At 45.0% G+C, this 27,239-nt stretch overlaps 1 protein-coding gene across 1 annotated transcript in view; it reads left to right on the top strand.

Moving 5' to 3' along the window:
- The window catches only part of Dnah6 (dynein axonemal heavy chain 6), a 196,296-nt gene that overhangs the window by 48,654 nt on the left and 120,403 nt on the right, over nt 1-27,239 (top strand). The window contains 13 exon segments of the mRNA XM_052172578.1: nt 1,279-1,392; nt 3,795-3,938; nt 6,176-6,388; nt 7,232-7,324; nt 10,434-10,553; nt 11,510-11,690; nt 14,828-14,924; nt 15,875-16,094; nt 17,469-17,633; nt 19,233-19,343; nt 23,306-23,431; nt 23,518-23,673; nt 24,196-24,357. Coding sequence (XP_052028538.1) covers nt 1,279-1,392; nt 3,795-3,938; nt 6,176-6,388; nt 7,232-7,324; nt 10,434-10,553; nt 11,510-11,690; nt 14,828-14,924; nt 15,875-16,094; nt 17,469-17,633; nt 19,233-19,343; nt 23,306-23,431; nt 23,518-23,673; nt 24,196-24,357 — 1,902 coding nt within the window.

Genomic DNA, 27,239 nt, shown 5'->3' with positions numbered 1-27,239 from the left:
GACAAATGGATGGAGCTGGAGAACATCATACTAAGTGAGGTAACCCAATCTCAAAAGATCAATCATGGTATGCATTCACTGATAAGTGGATATTAGCCTAGAAAATTGGAATACCCAAAACATAATCCACACATCAAATGATGTCCAAGAAGAACGGAGGAGTGGCCCTTTGTTCTGGAAAGACTCAGTGTAGCAGTATATTATAATACCAGAACAGGGAAGTGGGAAGGGGTGGATGGGGGAACAGGGGGAGGGAAGAGGGCTTATAGGACTTTCAGGGAGTGGGGAGCCAGAAAAGGGGAAATCATTTGAAATGTAAATAAAAAATATATTGAATAAAAAAAAAACAAGGCCACACCTCCAAACAGCATCACTCCCTATGGGGGGCGGTTTTCATTCAAACCACCACATCCCCAATACCAATGTTCTAGTTTAATCACAGAATCCAACAATCTCTGTTCAATCAGTTCAATGGAAGTTTCCTCACATCTGATCTAAAGCAGTCTTTACATGATTTTTTGTGGAAACTCCTTCAGGAGTTGGATGAGATGGAGAGGTGGCTTCATGGATATGGAGCAGTGACTCCACAGTTAAAAGCACCTGCTGCTCTTCCAGGGGACAGGACTTCAATTCTCAGCACACGTAACAGATGACCTCTGACTCCAGCTCCAGGGAACCAGATGACCTTTTCTGGTCTCCAAAGTCACCTGTACACCTCCCCCCCCACACACATAAATCAATAAACAAAGTAATAAAAATTGATCTCAGCAAAAATAAAACACCTTCAGGATGTCTTCATTCTTCCTTTCTACAAGGTTGTTCTACACTCCGTGTGGTTAGAAACCAAGAGGTTGTTCTGTGATCTGAAACCTCTCCACCCTCCCTCCAGCAGCCACACATACACATGTTCCCCTTCCACCACCAAAGCTTAGGAGCCCAGAAGGAAAGCAGTCAATCTGGAGATTCATCTATTCTCCCACCCCACCCCCACACCACCCTCCCCACCAAATACCAAACGTCCAAGACAGAATGCCCCGGTGCTCTCCAACAGTGATCATGTGCAGGATATGTAAGCTGCAAGAAAATGTCAGATGAAAAGCTGTACTGTACTCAGGATTTCCTGGGGCTCTCCGCTCTCAGCGATGATTGCTTGCCTTTTCCTTCCTCATGTAGGGCCCACATTTTCCCAAGGAGTCACAGCACCAAGAGTTGCCCCTAGGACAAGATAGTTGTCCTGTCTGAAATCTAAGCCCCGTGACTTCTTCTTGTATTTTAAAGGTGGAAGTGTCCAAGTTTGATGCATTGGAAGAAGTTAGTGCTGAACTCAGGCTCAAACAACTGCTCTGGGATTCCTTGTCTGAATGGGATACACTCCAGCAGGAGTGGCTAAAGGTAGGGTAAGACAGCCCTCCGTAGTTGTATTTCTTATTAATTCCACCTAAATATTAATAATATGAAACATACTTCAATTATCTTGTGTCTTCTGATCATCAATATTCAGAAGGTTGAATTTACGTATCTGACACAGGGAAAATATAGCAATGATGGTGTTGAAACTAGCAAATAAGAAAATATAGCTTTATGTCCTCATTCATATTCCATGTGTCCATTTTTACATTCCAAAGGAACTCAACGTATGTGATTCCTTTGGGGCAGTGGTCATGAAACCTGTGCTTTCTCTTTAGTTTCATTGGCCATTGTCAGTAGGAACTAGACACAACTCATCACCAAATCCATCTGTCATGGTGGTCCCCTTAGACAAAGTGAGGAAGAGGTTTTGGAACCTGAAAATTTCCATTTTCTTTTTTGTTTAAAACTGAATCCTAGTATTACTGAATGTGTGAATTATATTGCTATGTATTATGTAAAGTACAATTTTATGGAAACCAATAAGTCTTTCAGTTAAATGTAAGAGGCCCTTTGTCACTAAATGCTCTGAGGCAAAAACTCTTCTTGTAAAGCGGAGTTCCTGACATCTTTGTTTAAGAGGGCGGCGTGGTGCGTGTGTCCGAGGACCATGTGACATGACATCTAACTGCAGAGTGACTTCTAGACTCAGTGTTGCCACGAAACGCCCAGTGTTCTTGAGGGTTTACTTGTGATGTACTCACTTTAGGCATCTGTTAGCTTAGGCTTCTGTTCTTAGTGTGGTTGGTGGAAGGAGGCCATTTTGTTCACGCCACTAGGATCGAATCAAAGGCAAACTCTCAGTAATGAACGTTTCATCTGCAGTCTAGCATGACAGCCATATGGCTTTGTGTCAAGGATCTGCCTGTGTTCAAAATTTGAAAAGGAAGCAGAGACATGAGCACCTTCCAGTGCGATCAACTTCCAAGTATCACTCTCTCAAGTATCATACGGATGTGTGGAAAATACCTTCTGCTTCACAAATACTTTGCACTCCTCATTCTTCCTACCTATGCAATGCCCGTAACCAGAGGCCATATGTCTGAATCAAAAACCAAACGACACAGGAAATGTTTTCCAGGTCATAGTCCAGGTGATGAGAGAGCCAGAGGGGCGTTTAAAAGAAAAAACGGATTGAATCTCTGTGAGTTTCACATCATGTACCCAGTCCCCTCATCTCTCCTTCCCTTCATATCCACCCTCTACCTCTCCATCAAACTAATAATAATAATAATAATAAATCACACAAACAATAAACAAAACAAAGCATAGAAAACATCTCATTATGGAAGCTGTAGTGTGTCACAGTCTGTCCTACATAATACTCCTCTGTCCACACATCTTCACTTGCAAATGTTCGTTGCAGTGAGTCATTGGTCTGGTTCAAAGTCTCTGGCTTCTATGACACTATTAATTTGGATCCTCACTGGGTCTCCTCCCAGTCACCCTGTTGTTGCTCTGTGTCGTGGAGATCCTGCCCTTTCACCTGTCCAACAGTTAACAGATGATGTAGATTTTGGCCTGAACCAACTCAGAGCCCTGGATCCGGGCCTACGGTGACAGCTGAGTGGTCAGCCCACTGGCTTTCCCTTATCCATACCACCAAGAGGAGCCCTCCAGCCAGCACTGCTCCGTCTTGGCCACTCAGTGCCACCATTGGCAAGAGTCAGTTAGCTCTCTTGCTACCATGTCCTCAGGCCTAGCTCTCCCACATCCATGCCTCCAGCTCCATCGTGCTGCCCAATTGAGGCACGCGGTGCTCACACCCCCAAGTGCTGCAGCTGGCAGGGGCTGGGAGAGCCCTCCTACACCCTCGGGGCTGCCTCACCCATGCCTTTGCCATCGGAGACATCTCCACTGTGTTGGCCAGGCGACCTCCCAGGGCCCACTCTCCCCCTCCCATGACCTCTAAGACAGCTCTCCTTACTACTGCAGGTGGCAAGGGGCAAGCTGGGGAGGGCATCATCCCTGCGCCCACTCTACCTCCTGGCAGACCTGCTCTCCCCAGGTCTTGCCCCGGTGGCCAGCTCCACTATGCTGCCTGGGAGAGGTGCAAAGCCCCACTGCCCTGAGTGACACAGCTATTGAGGGGTGGGGCTAGTTCTGCACAGCCCCTGGACATCCCTGTGGTCTAGGCAGCTGCCCAGACCAGGGCTGCCCCGTGGTCTTTACTGGTAACCTGAGGATCACAGTATTGTACTTGATGGCGAAAAAGACAAGGCTAGGGAAGGAACTGATGCTTGGCTTTATGAATGGGCTGTTTCCGAGCCTACAGATTTGCTTTGGTTTAAAATTTGGAGTACCAGGAAAATTCCAATGAAGTTAAACTTTTATATACTATTTAAGCTTGTCATTCATCGCGTGTTTTAACTGTTTTTATCCCACAGTCCAAATTTGACTGCCTGGATCCGGAAGTTCTAAATGCTCAAGTTACTAAATACGCTAAATTTGTGACCCAGCTGGAAAAGGGCTTGCCACCCAACAGTGTGGTGCCCCAGCTCAAACAGAAGGTGGAGAAAATGAAAGAAAAGGTAAGATGGGAGGAGGGGAATTGTTTCGGAACCAAACTCAGATGCCCTGGGTCATTTGTTTGCAGGAAAAAGAAATAACAGTCCAGTGTGTTTTTCTCAACAACTGGCAAAATTGTGCAATTGAGCATAGCGATCAGAAGAGACACTTGGAGTCTGTTACATGATAGACAAAGTAGTGCCGAAAGACTGATGCCCCTCAACACACAGGCAACAAATGCACCTGGTGCAAACTGCAGAGTCCATTTACCCGATTGCACCTCCCAGCTAGGCATTATCCAGCTGTATACAGTGTGGAAAAGTCCGTGAAGCCGGGTAGTGCCCATAAAGGGCTGGTTTGCAAACTTTGCGTTTCAACCAAGCCAATCCTTCAGAAGGCTCAACGGGTCAGGTGAGACTGCTCAGTTGGTAAAGGCGCTTGCAGCCAGATGACTCCCCCATACTGACCTAGCCTGCTGTCTCCCTTTTTCCGTTGACACCTCAAACAAATTCGCTGTAGTCCATTTAAAAGCTCTATTCCTAACATGTGCACCATTTCTGAGTTTGATGCTCATCTCCGTTGACTCGCGGATGTGTTTTGTTCTGGTCATTTTGCTTCGCTGTGCGCCTTTTCATTTTGGTTGTTTGGTGATTGTTGAAAGCCAGACAGCTTCTGCAGCAGCTCGTGGTGGCTGAGTCACGTGATTTGCAGCCTTGAAGATGAGCATTAGTTTTCCTCTGTTTACCTTTTCTGTTTGCGACTCCCGTTAGGAGTTCAGCTGGCTTTGAGATTTTTTTTTCTTGTGCCTGGTACCGATTTTTTTGTTAGTCTGTGGTTCATGTGGGGAGCAGTTTCAGATGAAGTGGTTTAACGTGTGTGTGTGTGTGTGTGTGTGTGTGTGTGTGTAATTTTTGGCAAATATAAATTACTACGACTTCTCAGGGCGTAAACACTATCGCAGTTACTATTTGTCCCTCTGCTTTCTGTATTGACCACTTTCCTTCCTTCCCAGCTGAAACCCCTCCCTATTTTTCCATTTCTACTTCATTTTATGATTTTGTTCTCACTTCCCCCACCTCCACAGTCCCTTTATATTTTCCTAGTTACTGTAGAGATACTGTGCTGTATACTCACATCTGAAGGTTTGGATCTGAAGACTGCAGATGAGAGAGAACATGTGGCATTTATCTTTGTGGTTCTTGGGGTTCTTGGGGCTCTTGGCTACCTCACTCAAAATACTCTTTGCCAGGTCCTTCCACTCACCTGCATCCTATCATTTCAGTTTTCTTTACAGACAAATAATATTCCATTGTACAAATGCATTACATTTTCATTGCTCCTTCATCTGTTGGAAGGCATTTAGGTTGTTTCCATTTTGCTACTATTATGAAAAGGGCATCTAGGAACATGGCGGAGTAGGAGATGCTTGCTTCATGGAGAAGGGTGTTAAATCCTTTGGGCATATGGTGGCATCTGCCTCGCTGCCTTGCGGGTTCCATATGTTCTAGTGATACCTACTGTTTCTTGAGGAACCTGGGTCCCAGAGGCTGTTTTCAGCTTCTTTCTCCTGGATTCACACCTTCCTTTTTTTTTTTTTTTTTTTTTTTTGTCCTGCCCAACTGAGAATCCATTTCCTGCAGCTTTCCATTCTATGCTGATTATTTTTACCTGACAAATGACTGCCTGGGGCGGGGAGAGGCACAGACCTCCAGCTTGGCTACCCTCAGTGACCGCTCTGTTCCAGGCTCTAGAGAAACATGTGACTACCAGTCTCCCCAAATTTTTGAATCAGTTAGGTGCCCTGAAACGCAGTGTTCTCACAGCCTTAATAAAACTCCTTCATGTGCATTTTCTCCTGAATTTCCTTTTCTATAGGATGAGTGGTGCTGTCTTCACCTCTCTATAAGCTGGAACTGCGCACAGTGTGTCTTGAGCAATTCCACCCCTCCAGCTCCTCCCAGATTCCCACCACATTGCCTTCCCAACCTCACACACTCTGTTTCAGACACTGAGTCTGATAAATGCCACCAGTATGTTCATGGGTCCAGGACCACCCAGTGTAGCATGGATGGCCTATGCAGGACCACACCCCCCTCTCAGACGCCAGCAGCTACCAACAGCTAGCTCCTCAGGTAGTGCTGGGGGGACCATGAGTCCCTCCCCCATCAGTGCTGGGGTGTTTATAGGCTTGATCATAGGTAAGTCTTGCACATGTTGTACTTTTACAGAGGCAGCGCCTCTGAAAACGTCTGTTTTCCAGCTTCCCGTGATCATTGACTTGAGGAACCCAACCCTGAAAGCTCGGCACTGGGCAGCCATTGAGCAAACCGTCGACGCCCTCCTAGTGGACATTGAAATCCCGCTGACCTTAGAGAGGCTGTCCGAGCTGCATGTCTTTGACTTTGCTCAAGAAATCCAGGACATATCTGGACAGGCTTCTGGGGAAGCTGCCTTAGAGATAATTCTTAAGAAGGTAAGTCGAGGAAAAGCCACACATGGTGGCACGGCTGTCTCATGTCCCATTTCATGTCCCACCAGGGAAATGGGGCCAGGCAGGTGGGTCCCCGGGGCTCGTGGGTCAGCTGAACTGGCCTACTTACAAAAGCCCAGCCCAATGAGAGGCCATGGCCTCCATTTGCACTTGTGTACGTAGTATGTGCCTACACACACATACTAACACACATAAACACACGTATATATATACACACACAAAATGTAGAATATAAAGGTTTTAGGTTACAACATGAAGACTACTAATATCTGTGTTATCTGGGTGGAGTTTTGAACATCACAAGCAGCAGCCTCTGTTATCCTCTTGCATGTACCACTTGGTTTTATATATTCAGCCTACAGCCCAGCCAGAACTCACAGCAACAGGGTCGGCTGTGTGCTGGCTTTTTTAAAGAAATGCATGCTAGAAATTATTTTTTTTTACAGAAAAATATGTTATCCTCTGAACTCCCAGAGAGGGCTAATTACCTTCAAATACATTCAGAAGAATTTCCTACTTACAGTACTAGTTCCTTATCCTAACAATGCACACCTACCTGCCAGGTGCTTAAATGAAAAGAACATTTTCCTTCCCTTAAAAGCAGAAGTGCACGTTATCACCAGCACTTCATCTGTATTAAGAGCAGTCAACTGAAACCAAGAAAATCAATGGCTTCCGACCAAGAAAAAGGATCTTGAGGATGTCAAGGGTCATGAGGAGGGAAATGGGGTAGTTATAGTTTCCGCTCATTTCATTCCACGTGCCTTTATTGTGCATCTAGACACTCATAAATTTAGATATCCTAATGCTTGAACTATTTACAAGGTGGAAGACTCTTGGAAAACAACGGAATTTGTCATTCTTCCTCACCGTGACTCTAAGGACGTATTTATCCTGGGTGGCACGGATGACATACAGGTATGTAATTGGGTTATGGGAAATGTGTGGTAAATCAGGCGTGGTGGTTCATGCCTGTCATCGCAATGTTTGGTCAACAAAGGCAGGAGGATTGCTATAAATTCAAGGCCAGCCTGAGCTACATAGCAAGTTCTAAGCTAGTCAAGGTTAGATAATAAGACTGCCTCAAAATGAAGAAGGAAAGAAGGGGGGAGGGGAAGAGGGAGGGAGGGCAGGAAAGGAGCCATTTTGTGATAAAAGACCTGAAGCTTCTGTGAAAGACTAAGGTAAGGAAGTGAACTGTGAGTCACTATGGAAAAACTAATTTGGAAAACAAGATGTTAATAATTGACACAAATGCTTATTCACACGTATTTACCAAAGCAATAAAATGGTGTGTGTGAGTGTGTGTCTGTGTGTGTGTGTGTGTGTGTGTGTGTGTGTGTGTGTGTAGGAGTTCCAGGCCTATAGTTGAGGAATTAAAACAAAGTGATCAGTTATGAGGGAAGTGATAGAAGAGTCTTTCCTAGATCAGCCAGGACAACTGACATGAAAGATGAAAGATGGATTTGCATTTCCCTGGTGATTAAGGATATTTAACATTTCTTTAGGTGTTTCTCAGCCATCTGGTATTCCTCAGTTGAGAATTCTTTGTTTAGCTCTGCATCCAACTTTTTAACAGGGCTATTTGGTTTTCTGGAGTCTAACTTCTTGAGTTCTTTGTATATATTGGATATTAGCCCTCTATCAGATATAGGATTGGTAAAGATCTTTTCCCAACCTTCTGGTTGCCTTTTTGCCCTATTGACAGTGTCCTTTGCCTTGCAGAAGCTTTGGAATTTTATGAGGTCCCCTTTGTTGATTGTTGATCTTAGAGCATAAGCTATTGGTGTTCTGTTCAGGAACTTTTCCCCTGTACCCATGTGCTCCATGTTCTTCCCCACTTTCTCTTCTATTAGATTCAGTGTATGCACTCGCTAATAAGTGGATATTAGCCCAAAAGCTCGGAATACCCAAGATACAATTCACAGACCACATGAAGCTCAAGAAGAAGGAAGACCAAAGTGTGGATACTTTGATCCCTCTTAGAAGGGAGATCAAAATACCCATGGCACACAGCCAACCAATAGATTGAGCAAAGGATCCTCAATGAAGGAGCTAGAGAAGGACCCAAGGAGCTGAAAGGGTTTGCAGCCCCATAGGAGGAACAACAATTTGAGCCATCCAGTACCCCCAGAGCGCCCAGGGACTAAACCACCAACCAGAGAGCACACATGGAGGGAGCCATGGCTCCAGGCACAGATGTAACAGAGGACGGCCTTGTCAGACATCAATGAGAGGAGAGGCCATTGGTCCTGTGAAGGCTCGATGCCCCAGTGTAGGGGAATGCCAGGGCAGGAAAGGGGTGGGGATGGTAAAAAGGAAAGGGGATAACATTTGAAATGTAAATAAAGCAAATATCTAATATAAAAAAGGACGGGAGATGGAGAAGGGAGTAGGGGGAACCTCAAACACAGCAAAATGAGTGAGCGTTTCAGGGCTCAGCTAGCTGAGAAGTTAAACTCACTTTTGTCTGTTTAGGTAATAAAAATCTAAGCCATGTGCTTAAAGCATTAAGTCATTTAACCTCTAAAGGCAAAGGGCGCCTGCTCTCTGCCGCCAGGTCTAGGCTGAGAGGAGAGAACCCGGGCCAGCCGGATCTCTCAGGGCTGAAACCGGATGGTGAGTGTGGTGACTGGGATCTCCTGCCTTCTGGAGAATGACCACCCTGCCATGTAGTCTGTCAAAGCAGGAACTTTAATTGTATCAGTCTTTTGTTTATAAAGGGTTGGGGAAGGAGGCGGGGATTTCTGGTGGGGTGAGATGATGTGGGGGAGGGGAAGGGTGACAGAGGGTATGTGGTGACTGACAGGACCAATAAAGTTACTCCACTTCAGCAGTAGCTAGAAAGGCTGGCTTAAGCAGGTCATGCTGAGTCACTCCAGTCCAGAAGTGGCCGAGACAGGTCTCTAATCTCAAGCAAAGGCACAGGCTCCCTCACTAGGCCCCAGCACCTGGCCAAACGAGGCCCAACAAAAGGGAAGGGACTCCACAGCCCAACTTAAAAGGCAAAGCCATAGTGTAAGAATGGCTGCAAGGCAGAAATAGAGATGAAATTGTTGGTAGTGGGCATAGTTGGTAATGGGTAGTTGATAGTGAATCAGACATCACTGTATGCGTGCAGGTGGGCGAGGCAAGTTAAGGGCAGGGGTCAGGAGCCAAGCGGCGCCAGTTGATGGGCTGCAAGGAACAACTCAACTTTTCAGAGCAACACATTGTTTTACTTCACATGCTTTATGACGGAGCGGTAAGGAGGAAGATGCTGTGAGTACTTCCTCCAGAGGATTCAGCTGCACCTCTTGAGAGATGAAAGCTTACCAGAGTAACTAACCTGTGTACAGGGGATGCCGGCTGCCTAACGTCGGAGCAAACACTTGGCCATTAATGACTGCAGGATCGGGGGCTCAGAGACGGCTCAGGCAGTTAAACATTTGTTATACCAGCATTAAGACCTGACTTCAAGTCCCTTCACTCACACAAAAAAGCCGGGATGGAGCAGGGAGATGATGTGTGCTTACAATCCTAGCACCAAAGAGTAGGAGACATGTGGATCTCTGGGGCTCACTGACCGTCCAGTCTAATCTAAGTAGGGAGTCCTGGGTCCCACGGAGGGACCCTGCCTCAAAGCTGAAGTGTGTGGCTCCTAAGGAACATCACCCTAGGTTGATCTCTGGGCTCCACATGCATGTGCATTCATGAACATGTGCACCCCATGCACATTAGTACACGGGCATGCGTGTGTTCACGTACACTGCGCATGTGCGTGCGTGTGTGTGTGTGTGTGTGTGTGTGTGTGTGTGTGTGTGTGTTAAGTCTCTTAATTAAGTGTCCCCCAGTGACCTCTGAGAGAACATACAGGGTTGTAAGCGCAGTGAAAAGAACAAGCTTCGCACTGTCTGTGTAGGAAGCTGTAGATGGGACCACATTATTTGTTAAAATGAGTTATCCTTAAAGGGACCCTTGGAATTTGAAACACGCTGAGCTCAAGGACTCATGCTTCTGCCTGTGTCCCGGCCTCTTCTCCCCGAAGGTCCTTCTTGACGATAGCACCATCAACATTGCAACCATCGCCTCATCGCGGTATGTGGGTCCCCTGAAGTCTCGAGTGGATGACTGGCAGAAACAGCTTTCCTTATTTAATCAAACACTGGTACGTGAAGGCAATCTCAGCTCCGGAACTCTGATCTGGAGGGCCACGAAGCCTTTGGAAATATTGATTCTTTGGGGCTAGGGATGCAGCTTGGTCATAGAAGAATTGACCAACATGTACAAAGTCCTGGGCTTGCTCCAAACACCATTATATGTGCATATATGTATGGGTATAGATACACACACACACACACACACACACATACTGTTGTTTTACTGTTATATAATTCAGAAGTGCAGGATTTAACTGTTGACATTTTGTTATGTTCAGAACAAGAAGAAAGCACATATATTGTTTGTACCACTCTGCAGCCACTATCACTTTTATCACTACTGTTAAATTATTTTGATAGGTGATAAAATACCATAAAATTCGAGTTGTATGCACTTATTAGCAGCATAATTATTAGTTAAGTACAATCCATTTGGCGTCTCATAGTTGTGTGGGTCAGGAAGTGATCCTGGCTTGTACTGGGTCCCTCTGCTCAGGGAATGCCACAGCCATGATATTCTAAAGAAACGACAACCTGGGTAACTCCTCCCTAGGACTCTCCCTGGGTGGTGCTCGGCTTTGCTTGTGTAGCTTTGGGAGTCATCATGAACTTGTTGCCCGCCCACCCTTCAGATTCCTGCAAGAAAACATCTTGCCTCCCTACAGAATGCTTCCTCTACACATTTTAAGCATGTTTCATGGGACCCTGCCCCACCCCCACCCCCACCCACCCCACCCCCAGCTTTCCACACAGCTCACAAGTAATCATCTTCAGTGGAAAGAAAAGGTGGACAGGCTGGACAGAATCATGGGCTCCTTTAGGAAATTTTATTTCAAAGGACTCGTGGGGAGATGTAAGCAGCTCGTGAGGAAAGATGTAGTACTTCCCAAAGCCACGCTCTCCAGGGCAACCAGTGGATATCCAGTTGGAAGCTCCGCATTGACCGTCCCATGTTTCTCTCCAGGAAGAGTGGCTGAACTGTCAAAGAAACTGGCTCTACCTAGAAAGCATCTTTAATGCCCCAGATATCCAGAGGCAGCTGCCTGCGGAAGCCAAGATGTTCCTTCAGGTGGATAAGTCGTGGAAGGAGATCATGAGAAAGGTCAACCGGCTGCCCAACGCGCTCCGGGCCGCGACTCAGCCAGGTAGCAACTCCAAGGCAAACAAGGAGGCTCCCCGTTCCCCTGACGTGTGTGTCGCCTCTGCAGATCTGACTGGCCTGTGTGGCCCGTCCAGGGACAGATGAACTGAGTGAACTGAGCACTCTGTTTTCTAATCATGGGTGGAGAGCTCAGTTTGTGATCTTAGAACAGAAGTTCAGTTCTGGTCAGCTTCTTCCCTCAGAGAGAGAATCACAAAAGTGTCCAGTTTTGACTTGTTCATTAAAATGAATTAAAAATATTACCACTTATGCACCTGACAGTGGTGGTGCACACCTCTGATCCCAGCACTCAGGAGGCGGAGGCAGACTGGTCTTTGTGAGGCCAGCCTGATCTATAGAGCAAGTTCCAGGATAGACAGGCCTACACAGAGAAACCCTGTCTCAAATATATATGTATGTGTGTGTGTGTGTGTGTGTGTGTGTGTGTGTGTATCCACTTGTTACAATTCAACTAACAGATTGAAATTCTTTTTACAGGTTTTTCCTAGCATGTAGTAATCATGCATAATAATGGGTTACAGTATGGCATGTTCATGCTTGTGTGCCATGTATTTTAATCATATTCAGCCCCACTACCCTCTCTTGTCCTCATCACACTCCTGCTGATCCCCCTCTAGTCCCCCTCCCCCTCCCATGTCTTTGTGGGTGTGTATGTGTGAACCCTTGAGTTCAGTGTCATTTACAGGATCACAGCCACCTTGCCAGTGGCTACACCACTGAAGATGCCACCCCTCCCCCAGCATCGGGGTTGAAATGGTTTAACAAGCTCTGCCTCTGTCCACATACAATCAGTTTCTGGAGTGTGTATATACTCACTGACGTTTACACTCAACACCAACGCCTCAGACAGCCTGCTTGTCCTATGGCCGATGGCAGCGTGTGACTATGGTGGGCCACAGTCTCAGACGCCATCCCTGCCTAGCAAAGGCAACTTTGCAGGCTATGTTCTTTGCCCAGAGATTCTTACATAAAACAGTGAAAAGGAAAACTACTGAACGATGAAAAGCAGGCATCCACAAGGCCTTAGATCCACAGAAGGTGCTCGCCTTCGTCGGCCCACAACTGTCTTCCAGCTGGCAATCACACTTCCCCAGCCTTAGCGCCTTCCCTTTGCTCCTCTCCCATACTACGATCCTTAATTTAATCACACCCACAAAGTTCCTATTTCCATACAAACCAAACACATCCATAAGCACATGGAAATAGGACATCAGCATCTCTGGGACTGGGACCATGTCCCTACCTGCCACGGCCCCTCCAGTGTCATAGTCAAACCTTTAGTGCACAGAGTGACATTTGATTACAGAGTAATGTCCCAGTCCCCAGAAGACTTGTTATAAAATTGACATTTAAAATTATTTATTCTTTGATAATTTCATACACAAAGGTATAGGTCATCCATCAACTGAAGAATGGAAAACAAGTCTTTTGAAATAAAAAAAGAATATGATTCCAAAATACACTTGGCCTTAAAGACTTCAAATAAAGAAGTATACACCTGTAATAAATCTGATTCCGGGTGATGATAAGGCCATGAGAAATATTAAAGTAGGATAAGGGAGTGGCTATGGGCTAGTGTATGTTTGTGTGTGTGTGTTTGCATGCATACATGCATGTATGTGCCCATGTGTATATGTATATATATATATATATATATATGTATGTATATGTGTTGCATGTTGTGTAAATGTGTGCATACATACATCTGTGCATGTGAGTATGCATGTATATGTATGTATGTGTGTATATGTATGTGTATACATGTGTATGTATATGGGTACTCATGTGTGTATGTGTATATGTATGTGTGCATGTTTGTACATGTGTGTATGTATGTAGACATGCATGTGTGTTAGTGTTTGTGCACGTGTATGTATGTGTTTATATGAATATGTGTATATTTATGGACATATTATTGCATCGTATGTGTGTGAATGTGTGTGTTTGCATGTGGGTGTATTTGAGTGTGTGTGCGTGTGCGTGTGTGTGTGTGTATTGGACTTTTCAATAAAACGGCTTTTGAGCAGAAAAACTTTTACTCACACTTTCAGAAAAGAGTGAGTAAAAGTTTCTGTGGCTCAGAAGAATTGTTGACAGCAGAGGGAAGAAGGAAAAATGGTGTGAGGCTCCCAAGGTAACTAAGAACATGCTTAAAATGTTGCTGGATCGATTCTGTCTGGACTGGAGCAGAGTGCTTGGAGACTGTCTTGCTTAGGACAGGAGGCCTCTTGGGCGTAAGTGAGTGACTGGCCACTAGATGGAGCTGTTGACTATATAGGGTTTCAGAAGATATGGTATAGATCTGGGATTTGATTCTTGGTCAGCTCACAACTGTCTGTAACTCCAAGATCTGACACCCTCACACAGACATACATGTAGACAAAACATCAATGCACATGAAATAAAAAATAATAATTAATTAATTAACATTTTATAAAAGGAAACTGACAAAGAATAGGAAGGTTCTAGACACTGGCTCACTGGCCCGTAAAAGCAGATGATGCTGCCAAAATTATTTTAAATTAAAAGTACTGTTCTAGTGAGGTCAATGTTACAATATTGCAATTAACTGAGAATAATAATTCTTGGGCTGGGAGAAGGCTTAGCAGTTAAAGTAATGGCCACACAAGTAAGAAAACTGGAGCTCAGATCCCACCCAGGACCTGCTCAGGTTCAAGGTTGTAGCTCACATGTCATCCATCCTGGGAAAGGATCATAAAACCTGAAGGCAGAGACAGGGACACCCAGAGGGAGCCAAGCAAGACTAGCTGGGAACTCTGGGTTTGACTGAGAGACCCTGCCTCAGAAGAAGAGGGAAAAGGGACCATCAAGGAAGAGTCTTGTTATCAACGTCAGGCCTTGAATACACATACAGACACAGACACACACAAACACACACACACATGCTCCTACACACATGTATGCATACCACATACATGTCACATACATGGAAGGGGGAATTTTTTTTTTAAGACCTAAGCTTCTTCTCCAATAATCCCATTTTACCATCCATTATTCTACCGAACAAAACAAAGACTTTAAAAATGTTAATATCTTTTGCTTTCACTTAAAATTATATTCTCTATTTTAATACAACCTGGCCAACTTGTTTTTTAATAGGGCTTCTGGAGACTTTTCAAAACAATAATGCATTACTTGACCAAATTCAGAAATGTCTGGAGGCATATTTAGAGTCAAAGAGAGTGATCTTCCCAAGGTAAGCTCACAAAACAACCTGAGTAGACAGCAGAGACCTAGAGAGGTGAGGGTGCCCACACCCCTGCAGACTTGCTTCAGACGTGTTGTTGGGCAGTTAGTGAGCTTTCCCAACGCCCAGGTTGGAGGAGGGCAAAGCCCTCTCTGCTGGAGAGTACAGGAAACCCACAGAGCATCACTCCTGTCCAGTCCTGCATCTCCCCATCCTTAGCTCTGTGGCCTCTTCAGCTTTAACCCTTCTATTCCCTGCATCCAGTGGGGGTCCTAGAGTCTTCGCCCCTCTCACTGTGAGTCCTTGCAAAGCCTGGCCCCTCTCTTTACAGTGTTGGCATGATTTGCAAGTCTAGAGTTTCAGATCAAAAAGCCTAGACAAACCCAAGACTGGAACAGTTGCATTTACAAACCCAAGACTGGAACAGTTGCATTTTTAATGCACAGTTGCATTACTTGACCCTGAGTGTCTTGTGGTCAGGAGCAGACAAACTTATTCTTTACCCATTTTGCTTAAAATGATACAGAAACACATAAAAGATGTCTTACTTCTACCTAAGTATGGCCACGGTAAGTATGGAAACAGTATGTTGGCAGAACCATATGCTGCCACTTTTAAGGGCCCCACGACCACCCATCTGCCTATCGGCTTCTCAGTAGTTAATGTGGCTCAAGGCCAAGGGAGACCAACAGCAGATCAGTATTGTCACAGGGCCTACTGTTATTAATAATTCTTGGGAAAACCTTTTCTGTTGTAGCTATGGGGCCTAGATGTTTGAGATACACCGTCATTAACCTTTACAGGAACTTCTTTAGAGACACTTGGCTGCTGCCCCTAAGCCCAAAACAAGTGTGGCCAGAGGCTCGGGGCGTTGACCCAGCAGCATCTTGTCTCTCCTGTCTACCCGAGGCGAGCGTCTGTCAAGCCATGCTTTGTGTTAAGTGCCTTTGCCTTGACAGGTTTTACTTCTTGTCAAATGATGAGCTCCTGGAGATTTTGGCCCAGACACGAAATCCACAAGCCGTGCAGCCTCATCTAAGGAAATGCTTCGACTCCATTTCCAAGCTCGAGTTTGCTCTCATGCCTCCCACAGAAGGGAAAATACCCGGCATTGATACCGAGCCAGAAAAGGTCTTCACCAACGACATTTTGGCAATGCTGTCACCTGAGGGAGAACGGGTAAGGTGTTTTAGATTAATAGTTCCCTGTGGATGGACATGATCACATGTCTGGGGCTGGGGTACAGTCCCCTCATTCTCACCCTGGGCTTGACAGAGACTCGGCTAGCCCAACAGTTTTGAGATTAGCTGAGATAAAACTCTGACCCTCAAGGAGCTAGAAATCTAATGGAAAAATTGTCCAGCAACCAGAAATCACCACAATCATTGCAATGGTCTGCTTGGGAATGAAGTGGCAAGAAGTAATCATAGTTTAGCCAGCTCTGCAAAGAGGAACAGTAGCTGGCCAAGAGTGCCGGGCCCTTGCCAGGACACCGGGATCAAGACTGAGCATCCTCTAATGGCTTCCACAAGATAGCAGAGTAGAGCGCCCTACTAGTAGAGTGACAGTTGTATGTAAATGACTCGGTGAACTGTGTGAGAGTTTGTTACTTCAGCTCTTCCAGTGTGCATTGAATGGAGAAAATGCACTGAGACAATCAAGGATCAGCAGACTGAAGAGCAGGTGACTGCACAGAGGACACACACACACACTTACACACACACACACACAGGCACACACAAACACACACACACATACAGACAGGACACACACACATATACACACACATACACACAGGCACACACAAACACAAACACACATACAGACAGAGGACACACACACATATACACACTTACACACATACACAGGCACACAAACACAAACACTACAGACAGAGGACATATACACACTTACACACATACACAGGCACACACAAACACACACACATACAGACAGAGGACACACACACATATGCACACTTACACACATATACAGGCACACACAAACACACACATACAGACAGAGGCACACACATACATGTACATATATATAAAACGATGCACACATGCATGTATCATTGCTGGTACAGAAGGGGAAAAAAGGATTAAGTATAGAACATTGAAAAAACACGAAAATTCAAAGACAGGTGAAAAAATGGTTAAGGGAATCCCAGACCAGCAGATACCCAAGTTATCAAAAATCAGAGAAAGACACAGGAGAAGTGCCGAGATGTTGACTGGACCTTTCAGCTGTGGAGATACGGGGAACTAATGGGAACAGGGCTACAGGAACGGCTAGGTGTGTGTGGCGGGGGCCAATTGAAGGAAAGGGAAATGATTAAAGAAATCCATGGAGTCTGTGGGGAACCCTCTTTCAAGGAGCTAGCCCTAAGAGCATGCTTCTACTAGAAATCTCCGAAGGGTTGTGTTATGTGATGTGATGTCAAAGGCCTCCCTGTTTACAAAGCTCAGGAATTTGCTATAGAAACACAACAGGTAGACAGCTTACAAGCCCCACTTAAAACACTCCCGTATCATCCTAATTGCCTCACAGGTTGGCCTGGGGAAAGGCCTCAAGGCGAGAGGCAATGTGGAAGAATGGCTTGGGAAGGTGGAGGAAGCCATGTTCACATCTCTCCGCCGCCTGTGCAAAGCTGCCATCGCTGATTACCAGGGGAAACCCAGGACGGAGTGGGTGGTCGCTGGCCACCCTTCTCAAGTAACGCTCTTGTTAAAATTCTTTTTGGGAGCCCAGTCTGGTGCATATTGCACATGTATAAGGGGATGTATCATTGCAGCTAATCCTGCATATGTATGAGGGGTGTGTCATTGCAGCTAATCCTGCACATGTTTGGGGGGTGTCATTGCAGTTGATCCTGCACATGGGGGGTGTCATTGCAGCTGATCCTGCACATGTATGAGGGGTGTGTCATTGCAGCTGATCCTGCACATGTATGAGAGGTGTATCATTGCAGCTGATCCTGCACATGTATGAGGGGTGTGTCATTGCAGCTGACCCTGCACATGTATGAGGGGTGTGTCATTGCAGCTGATCCTGCACATGTATGAGGGGTATGTCATTGCAGCTGATCCTGCACATGTATGAGAGGTGTATCATTGCAGCTGATCCTGAACATGTATGAGGGGTGTGTCATTGCAGCTAATCCTGAACATGTATGAGGGGTGTGTCATTGCAGCTAATCCTGCACATGTATGAGGAGTGTGTCATTGCAGCTGATCCTGCACATGTATGGGGGTGTGTCATTGCAGCTAATCCTGCACATGTATGGGGGGTGTCATTGCAGTTGATCCTGCACATGTGTGAGGGGTGTATCATTGCAGCTGATCCTGTACATGTATGGGGGTGTGTCATTGCAGCTGATCCTGCACATGTATGGGGGTGTGTCATTGCAGCTGATCCTGCACATGTATGAGGGGTGTGTCATTGCAGCTAATCCTGCACATGTATGATGGGTGTGTCATTGCAGCTGATCCTGCACATGTATGAGGGGTGTGCCATTGCATCTGATCCTGCACATGTATGGGGGTGTGTCATTGCAGCTGATCCTGCACATGTATGAGGGGTGTGTCATTGCAGCTAATCCTGCACATGTATGGGGGTGTGTCATTGCAGCTGATCCTGCACATGTATGAGGGGTGTGTCATTGCAGCTAATCCTGCACATGTATGAGGGGTGTGTCATTGCAGCTAATCCTGCACATGTATGGGGGTGTGTCATTGCAGATAACACTGCACATGTATGAGGGGTGTGTCATTGCAACTGATCCTGCACATGTATGAGGGGTGTGTCATTGCAGCTAATCCTGCACATGTATGGGGGTGTGTCATTGCAGATAACACTGCACATGTATGGGGTGTGTGTTATTGCAGCTGATCCTGCACATGTATGAGGGGATGTGTTATAATACTGCACATGTATGAGGGGGTGTGTCATTGCAGCTGATCCTGCACATGTATGAGGGGTGTGTCATTGCAGCTAATCCTGCACATGTATGGGGGATGTGTCATTGCAGCTAATCCTGCACATGTATGGGGGATGTGTCATTGCAGCTAATCCTGCACATGTATGAGGGGTGTGTCATTGCAGCTAATCCTGCACATGTATGGGGGGGGTGTCATTGCAGCTAATCCTGCACATGTATGAAGGGTGTGTCATTGCAGCTAATCCTGCACATGTATGAGGGGTGTGTCATTGCAGCTGATCCTGCACATGTATGAGGGGATGTGTTATAATACAGCACATGTATGAGGGGTGTGCTACCATTTAGCACATGTATGAGGAGGTGTGTTGTTGCAGGTGATCCTGACCATCTCTCAGATCATGTGGTGCCGGGATTTGACTGAGGGTCTAGAAGGTGAAGGCGATCCCTTGGAAGCCCTGGAAGATTTTGAACAAGTAAATTTTGAGGTAAGTCCCATACCAGAGAGGCACTGGATGTGTTGCCATACAAGATGATTCCCATGTGTTTTTAATCAAGATTAATGCAAATTCACTTTATTTCAGGATTATATCAGAAGTTTCACTGTGCTAATTTGACTTCCAAGGCTTTGGAGCTCTTCCTAAAGCCATGATGTTCTGTTTTCTTAAAGACACTCCCTTGATGCTTGTTTAATATTTGTGTGAATGACTATAAACTAGTGAGGAAAGCTACTTAAGAGGAAAAGTTAAGGATTATTTATAATGACTTGCAAATATTTACACATAACTGTGTTTACTAGGATCAATGTGGTGGTTCGAACAAGATTTCCCCCATAGTTTCGGTGTTTGAGTGCTGGTCCCACGTTGGTAGCACTATCTGGGAAGGCTTAGGAGGTGTGGCCTTCTTAGAGGAAGTATGTCATTGGGGGGTGGGCTTTGCGGTTTCAAGCCCTCGTGCTATTCCAAGTGTGAGCTTGAGGCTGAGGCTGAGTCCTCGGCTTTCTGCTTTCATCACTCTACCCCCACTCGGCCATCATGGACTCCTACCCTCTGAAATCATAAGCCCAGATGAACCCTTCCTTCTGTAAGCTGCCTTGACAATGGTGTTTTATCACAACAGAAAGGTAACTGTTACAACTAGGATACCTCTCACAGAAATTTATATTTTCATTAGCAACTCTTAAATGAAGCCAGCATTGTCATGCATGCCTCAAAATACAGTGTTGTGGGGCAGGGACAGGTGGCTCCTGGGAACTGACTGGTCAGCTAGCCAGTCTGTCATAAAGAGTTTCAGTGAGTCACTGTCTCAAGGCAATAAAACAGAAAGCAATGGGGGAAAACACTCTTGTGTCCTCTTGTGGCTTCTGCATGCATGTGAGACTTCATACGCGCGCACACACACACGCACACATGCACATGCACAGACATGCGCGCACACACACAAATTTTTATAAAAATATTGCAAAAGCACAGTACAGTATTTCTAGGCACAGCGTTGCACACCTGATGTCTAGAACCCATTCATCTTTCCTAACTCTGCAGCTTCTTGTCTGCTGGACAGGAACAACCCCCACCCCAGCCCCAGCTCTGCCAACCACTGCTCATTTCTGTATGAGTCACTCATTCCTGTGACTGCTTGCTTTACTTAACTTAATGTCTGCCCAATTCATCCATATTGCCACCTGTGACAGGATTTTCTTCCATTTCTGGCTGAATGCTACTCCATTGTCTGTACAGGACACATCTTTCTCCACTAATCCAGTGATGGGTTTCTTACTGTGGTAAATAATGTTCCTAAAGCTGATTTTAATTCCTTGATATGTATGCTCAGAAATGGAGTTACTCACTCAGTCATACACTAATTCCTTTTGTTTTTTAGAAACCTCCTTTTTTTTTTTTTTTTGTGGAGAAACCTTCATACCATGTCTACCCATATGTCCCAACATCATCTTCCTGTCATGTACAGGAACTCCTGCTCCACGGCCTTGCCAGTACTTATTATCTTTTTATTTTTGATAATGAGTTTGAAGTGGCATCACATTGCAGGGTTTTATTTTGGTTTTTTTTTTTTCTGTTTGTTCCTGGACAATTTCATACATGTACATAGTACAACCAATTTATTCTCATGCCTACTCTCTCTTACGTGTCTCACATCCCAGTCGTCCCCGTCACACTCTTTAGAAGCCCCTTTCGCAATCCATGTCTTTCTGTGTTGTTGTATGACCCACTGATTTTAACCAGAATCACTTGTGCAGCCTCAGGTTTGGAACTATCCATTGGAATCTGGTGGACTCACTACTGCTTACATAGTGAAGGCAACGACGGACTTTTCTCTCGGGACCCATGAGTAACCTACCAATAGTTCAGGAAGGAGGATTATGCCCATTGGTAGGCCCGGTGTACCCCCAGCTCAGACAGCTGTAGCTGCTATGGCAACATGTAATGGCTGTGCCCTGCCCTCACGATGGCATTTCACAGCCCTACTCTGTCTGCTGGCTTCTGCTCTCTCTTCTATTATATCCCTCGTGCCTTAGAGAGGGCGTAATCAATGTCCCATATGCCTTAGAGAGGGTGCTGTCAATTTCCCATTTAAGGCTGCGCACTCAATCCTCACTGTCTGTGATGGCTTGTTTGTTTGTTTGTTTGTTTGTTGTCGACTTGACGTACACTAGAGAGCAGGCGTCGTCTCAGAAGAGGGATCATCCACTGAGAAATTGCCTCTGTGAGATTTCCCTGTGAGCATGACTATGGGAAACTTTCCTTGATTAATGATTGATGCGGGAGGACTCATCCCACTGTAGGTGGTCCAGTCCCTGAGCAAATGATCCCGGGTATACAAGGAAGCCAACTGAGCCAGCCATGAGCAAGCCAGTAAGCAGCACTCTCTGTGGCCTTTGCTTCCGTTCCAACCTTGAACTGCTGTCCTAGCTTCCCTGGATTACAGACTGTAGCTTGTAAGTGGAAGTAAACCCTTTGCCCAAAGCTGATTTTTGCCACCAAGGCTATCTCAGCAATCAAAAGCAAGCGGGGACACCTTTCACATCTTGCACAGCCATTGGCCATTGGTGTTCCCTGAAAAGAGCAACTTCTCAGATGGAGGATGAGGAGAGTGTGTGTTTAAAATTTTCATAATTTTATTCTTCTTATATTAAGGATGTGATAGTACCATGCCTGATGATTACAGATATTCAGCACCATACATACAGATCTGTAGATATAAACACAGATATGGATACATAGATATTGGAGATTGGTGTATCTTCTTTAGGAAATAGCATTAAAGTCCTTTCTCACCTTTTAATTGGTGGGAAGTTGCTATTTTATTATTGTTATTTTATGCTGCATATAAAAATCAATTCAAAGTAGATTCAGGAAGGATTTGAACGCATGCTTCAAAGTTCCATGACATTTTCTTTTGCATTGATTTCCTGGCCATGACAACAAAAGCAAAAACAGGTGATGGGTCGATACCCAATTCAAAAGCCGTTTTCCAGCAAAGGAAGCGGTTAAGGGAGCAGAAACACAATCTAGACAACAAGAAATTCCATCTGCCCGCCGTGTGTCCAACAAGGGCCTAGGCCTGCTCGTCAGCTCGAAAATTAATTCATTTCTAAAGATTCACTCTTGAACTAGAACAGGAAAAGGGAGCAGCTGCCCCGAGAGAAGCAGAGAGCACAGGGAGATTGTCAGCATGGGTCTCCCTCCAGAGCCCCAGGGGAGAGAAGTGGGTCCCCAGAGAAAAGCCCGGGGCCCTCTGCAGATGTAGCCCGGATCTGGACAAAACAGTGAAAACCCAGCCCAGGGGTATAAGACTCCCAGAGACACCATTCTACTTTGATAAAGTTATGATAATTTAGGGTAAATCAGGAGCTAAAATATTTGTATTTATTTAGTCATTAGCCTGGTTAAAAATGCTCTACAAATCTTTTATTAGCAATAGTGAATAGAAAATGAGCACTATGAATCAGAAGTATCACCAGGCTAGCCTGGAACTCTCTGTGGACCAGGCTAGCCCCCAAATCTATAGAAATTCACATGCCTTTGCCTTTGAGAGTTGGGATTAAAGGCATGTGCCACCATGTCTGGTAAACTTCTAGGTAAAGCAGTCTACCCCCAAAGTCTTTACTATGTACCAGAGGCTTTCCTAAAGCAAATGCCTACTCAGGTTAATTTTGGTATTTCACAGCTGTGTGACACCCATCCACTTCTTGACCCTCTCTGATTATCAGTTGGCTTCAATGCAAAAATGGTGTCTAAATCTAAAATACAAAAAAATAGTCTATGCTTCATGGAAGTCTTATGGGGATTAAAGTGTTGTATTATTTGGTCACAGAATTATAAAGTTTTCTAATTAGGTGGGGTTTTTTAAATCACATATCTACTTTAAATCTAATAATGTAAATACTGCAAGATGCAGTTGAAATTCACTGCTGAAATTCTTTCATTCGTAGAGATTAAATGCCCTGGCCGCAATAGTTCGAGGCAGTCTTCCTAAATTACACAGAAACATCATAACTGCATTGATTACCATTGATGTGCACGCAAGAGATATCGTTTCTGAACTGGTACAAGCCAAGGTAAATGCTCCACTGAAGGGAAATGGCGTGGCAAGATGCAAACCCCCTCTGTCTCACCCACCCATCATTCCCTGTCACCGCTGTAGGTAGACTCAGCCGACTCCTTCGACTGGCAGCGGCAACTGCGATATTACTGGGACGTGGACTTGGATAACTGCGTGGCTAGAATGGCGCTGTCTCAGTACACCTATGCCTACGAGTACTTGGGAGCATGCCCAAGACTGGTCATCACCCCTCTCACGGTACGTTCGTTACTGCGCACTGAGGTTCACGCTGGCCCGGGGTGACCATGAAAGTCTTCACCGCCAGCCCATCTCTACAAAGCAAAGACCTGCATTGTGTGATTTGTGCGCCTGCGTCTGCGAGTACATTTCAGCTGGAATTTGTCAGGGCCAGGGAGATGTCTCATTCTGGAAAGTGCTTGCCATGCAGGCCTGAAGAGTTGAGTTTGGATGGCACCCTAGCACCCATATAAGAAGCTGGGCACGGAGGCCTGGGCTGCAATCACAGTGTTAGGGAAGACAAAACAGGAAGATCCCTGTAGATCACTGGCAAGCCAGTCTAAAAGAGCAGTGAGAGACCCTGACTTAAAAAATAAAAGCGAAAGTGATTGAGGAAGGCACCTAAAGTTGACCACACACACACACACATACACACACACACAAACTTCTATCAAATAAATGAATTAGACGCATTTGTATTTGTATTGAATTTGTATTTAAAGCCAGATCTCTCCAATAGTAACAATTGCTTGGTTTCTTCAGGATCGCTGCTATCTTTGCCTCATGGGGGCTTTGCAGCTTGACCTCGGGGGCGCACCCGCGGGCCCTGCTGGCACTGGGAAAACAGAGACCACCAAAGACCTAGCAAAAGCGCTCGCCATCCAGTGTGTGGTCTTCAACTGCTCTGACGGTTTGGACTACAAGGTGCGGTGGTAGCTTTTAATCTGAATACTACTAGCCTTAAGTACTTTCATTTGCAACATGACTTAAAATGAGGAGAAACTGTGGTTATGTTGAACAGAGAAGGGAGTGGTATTAAAATAGGATGAACAAACAGAGCAGGTCAGCAAGCGGTGGGCCTGCTCCTCTGGGTAAAAAAATCAACTCCAGGGAGACTTGTCAAAGAGTGAAAAAAAAATGTTTATAAAGAAAAATCTAGCCGGGCGGTGGTGGCACACTTGGGAGGCAGAGGCAGGCAGATTTCTGAGTTCAAGACCAGCCTGGTCTACACAGAGAAACCCTGTCTCGAAAAACAATAAATATAAATAAATAAATAAATACATAAATAAATAAATAGAAAAATCGACACATGAAAAATGGAGCTTGAAAGTCAGCTAGGAAGTTAAGAGTGCTTGCTGCTCCTTCAGAAAGCCTGAGTCGCTTTCCCAGAACCCACATCAGTTGGTTCACAACTGTGCATAACTCTAGCTCCAGGGTATCTGACGACTTCTTCTGGCCTCCTTGGACACTGCATGCCTATACACACATACACAGGAGCACACACACACATAAATAATAAAATAATCTCTTAAAATCCATGCATAAGTAAATGGAATAAAAGGTAAGATAGCCTAGACTGCAATCAGGGAGGACTCAGGGACAAAATCTAACTTTACGGGAGAAGATGGGTGGTTGGGAGATTCTCAGACCTAATGTGAAGTCTGAAGGCCTATGTGTAGCTCACTGCTGAAACACTTGCCTCCTGAATCTGATTTTCCACATCACCAAACATACAAGCAGCTTTCAGGAACTTGAAGTGCACAGAAGGAGGGAGATTTTTGGTACATTTGTTCATGATGCCCTTTATAGTCTAAAAATTCAAGACAAATGATATCTGTTAATATTTCACATTATAAATTAATGATTTGTTTTATATATTTATTTGACTTAAAATAAAATAACAACAACAACAACAATAATAATGTTAACATAAACATCCATTTTGTGAAAAAGAACTTCACAAAAAGCTCACTAGAGACTCATGTCTTTTTCAATCTTCCGTAGCTGGCAAGATAGATGGCGGCCATGTTCTCATATCTTCCTCTGTAATCTGTTGAGGCTTTTGGCTTTGGTTGAATTATCTGAAGAATATCTAGTCTCACATAGAAATGTACTCTGAAAAGAGAGGGATATTTTAATGTTTTTCTCAGGCAGTTGAGTGTAAAGAACAGATGACAAGATAGTACAATTGTGAAGACACGTTGACCCCCACAGACACCTAAAAGACAGTTGAGGGCTTGCAAAGATCCCTGCTGGATCTTCAGTTCTTTCTGATGGATGTTATTAAAATCACAAAAAATATATTTATTTCTTTATTTTTAGAAACTGAACACTCAATTCACTGAGTAAGACTTTTTTTAGATACTGTCTGCTAACTTTCTGCCTTCCAGTTCCTGTCACAGTTTATGACATTTGCACATTATTCAATACTTGTCTCTGTTTTATATGGAAATTAAGTATAAAATGTCAGTGTCTCACATAGCACTCATGCTAAAATTGCTCTTTTCAGGATTTGGGGTCATATTAGACCCCTAGACAAGAATTAACAGAGAAATATACTCATTGCCCTTCAAGGAAAGCATTCCTTTGCATCATAGTCTGTTTCTCTACCATCCCTAGAACAGTGCTTTCAAACTTTTGTGTGTATGAATCACCCAGGGATTCCATTAAACTACATGAAACATTCAGTTCTGTTTGCTTCTCCAGTTGACCACAGTTCCCCAAACAATAACCATCAGACTGAGTTACCGGATGCCCATGATAGAGTAAGACAAAGGATACAATGTTGTTCATGAGAAGAGACATAGCACTCTATCTAAACCACAGCATGACTGAATGTTCCCTGCTCCCAGCTAACCCAGTAACTGCTGCATCTTCAGCAACTCATCTGGCGGGCTGTCCTCTGGCCTGCTACCTAGATGGGCACTATCATGGAATGCATCACACAATTACCGCTGCTCTCTGCCAGCACCTCCTTCTGCACATTGTGGGCTTATTCCTCAAAAGTTAGCCAAGTTCTGACATCTGCCAGTCAAGTCCTGACATCTGGCTCCCTGGTGTAGGGATAGAATCTTTACCAACATATGAGACAGTGCTAACACTGAATGCACCTAATCCAGAGACAAACACCCTTCTGAGAATGAACTGTAACAGTCACATAAATAGAAGAAAAGACACAGTAGACGCAGCGATCAGAATGATGCAGTGCAAGCTAAGGAATGATAGGAAATGCCTATAAATACTACAATCTGGAGGCAAGAAAGGAATTTTGCCTGGGAAAACATGGTTTAGCAACACATTGATTTCTGAGTTTTAGCCTCTAGAACTATAACATAATATATATTTGTTGTTTGAAGCTAGCCAGCTTGTGGCAATTTGTGGATATACAGAGCAGGGGCTAGAGAGATAGCTCAGCAGTTGAGTGCTTGCTTGAACAGGACCCAAGTTCAACTCACAGGACTCACCTTGGACAGCCCTAGGGCTCCAGAGCCCCTCTCTGGCCTTCATAAGCACCTGCACACACATGTGCATGCACACAGAGAGGCACATGTACACATATATGAAAAATATATGTGATGGCTTAGTGGCTAAGAGTACTGGCTGCTTTTCCAGGGGATACGGGTTCAGTTCTCATCACTGCACCAAGTATGTCTTCTCCTTTGTTGGGACAAGGGGCAGATGTAATGATGTTTGATTATAGATGTGTTCCTGACTGCCTTTGACACCTAAGCTTTGCCTTCTTCTTCACTTACAGTGAAAGGAGGCTGAAGAAATGGCTTAGTAGTTGAGAGTGTGCGCTTCTCTTG

Source organism: Apodemus sylvaticus, chromosome 2 (assembly GCF_947179515.1).
Source record: "Apodemus sylvaticus chromosome 2, mApoSyl1.1, whole genome shotgun sequence".
Taxonomy (NCBI): Eukaryota; Metazoa; Chordata; class Mammalia; order Rodentia; family Muridae; genus Apodemus; species Apodemus sylvaticus.
The sequence above is the reverse complement of the archived record's forward strand: the minus strand, read 5'-3'. Positions and strand labels throughout refer to the sequence as shown.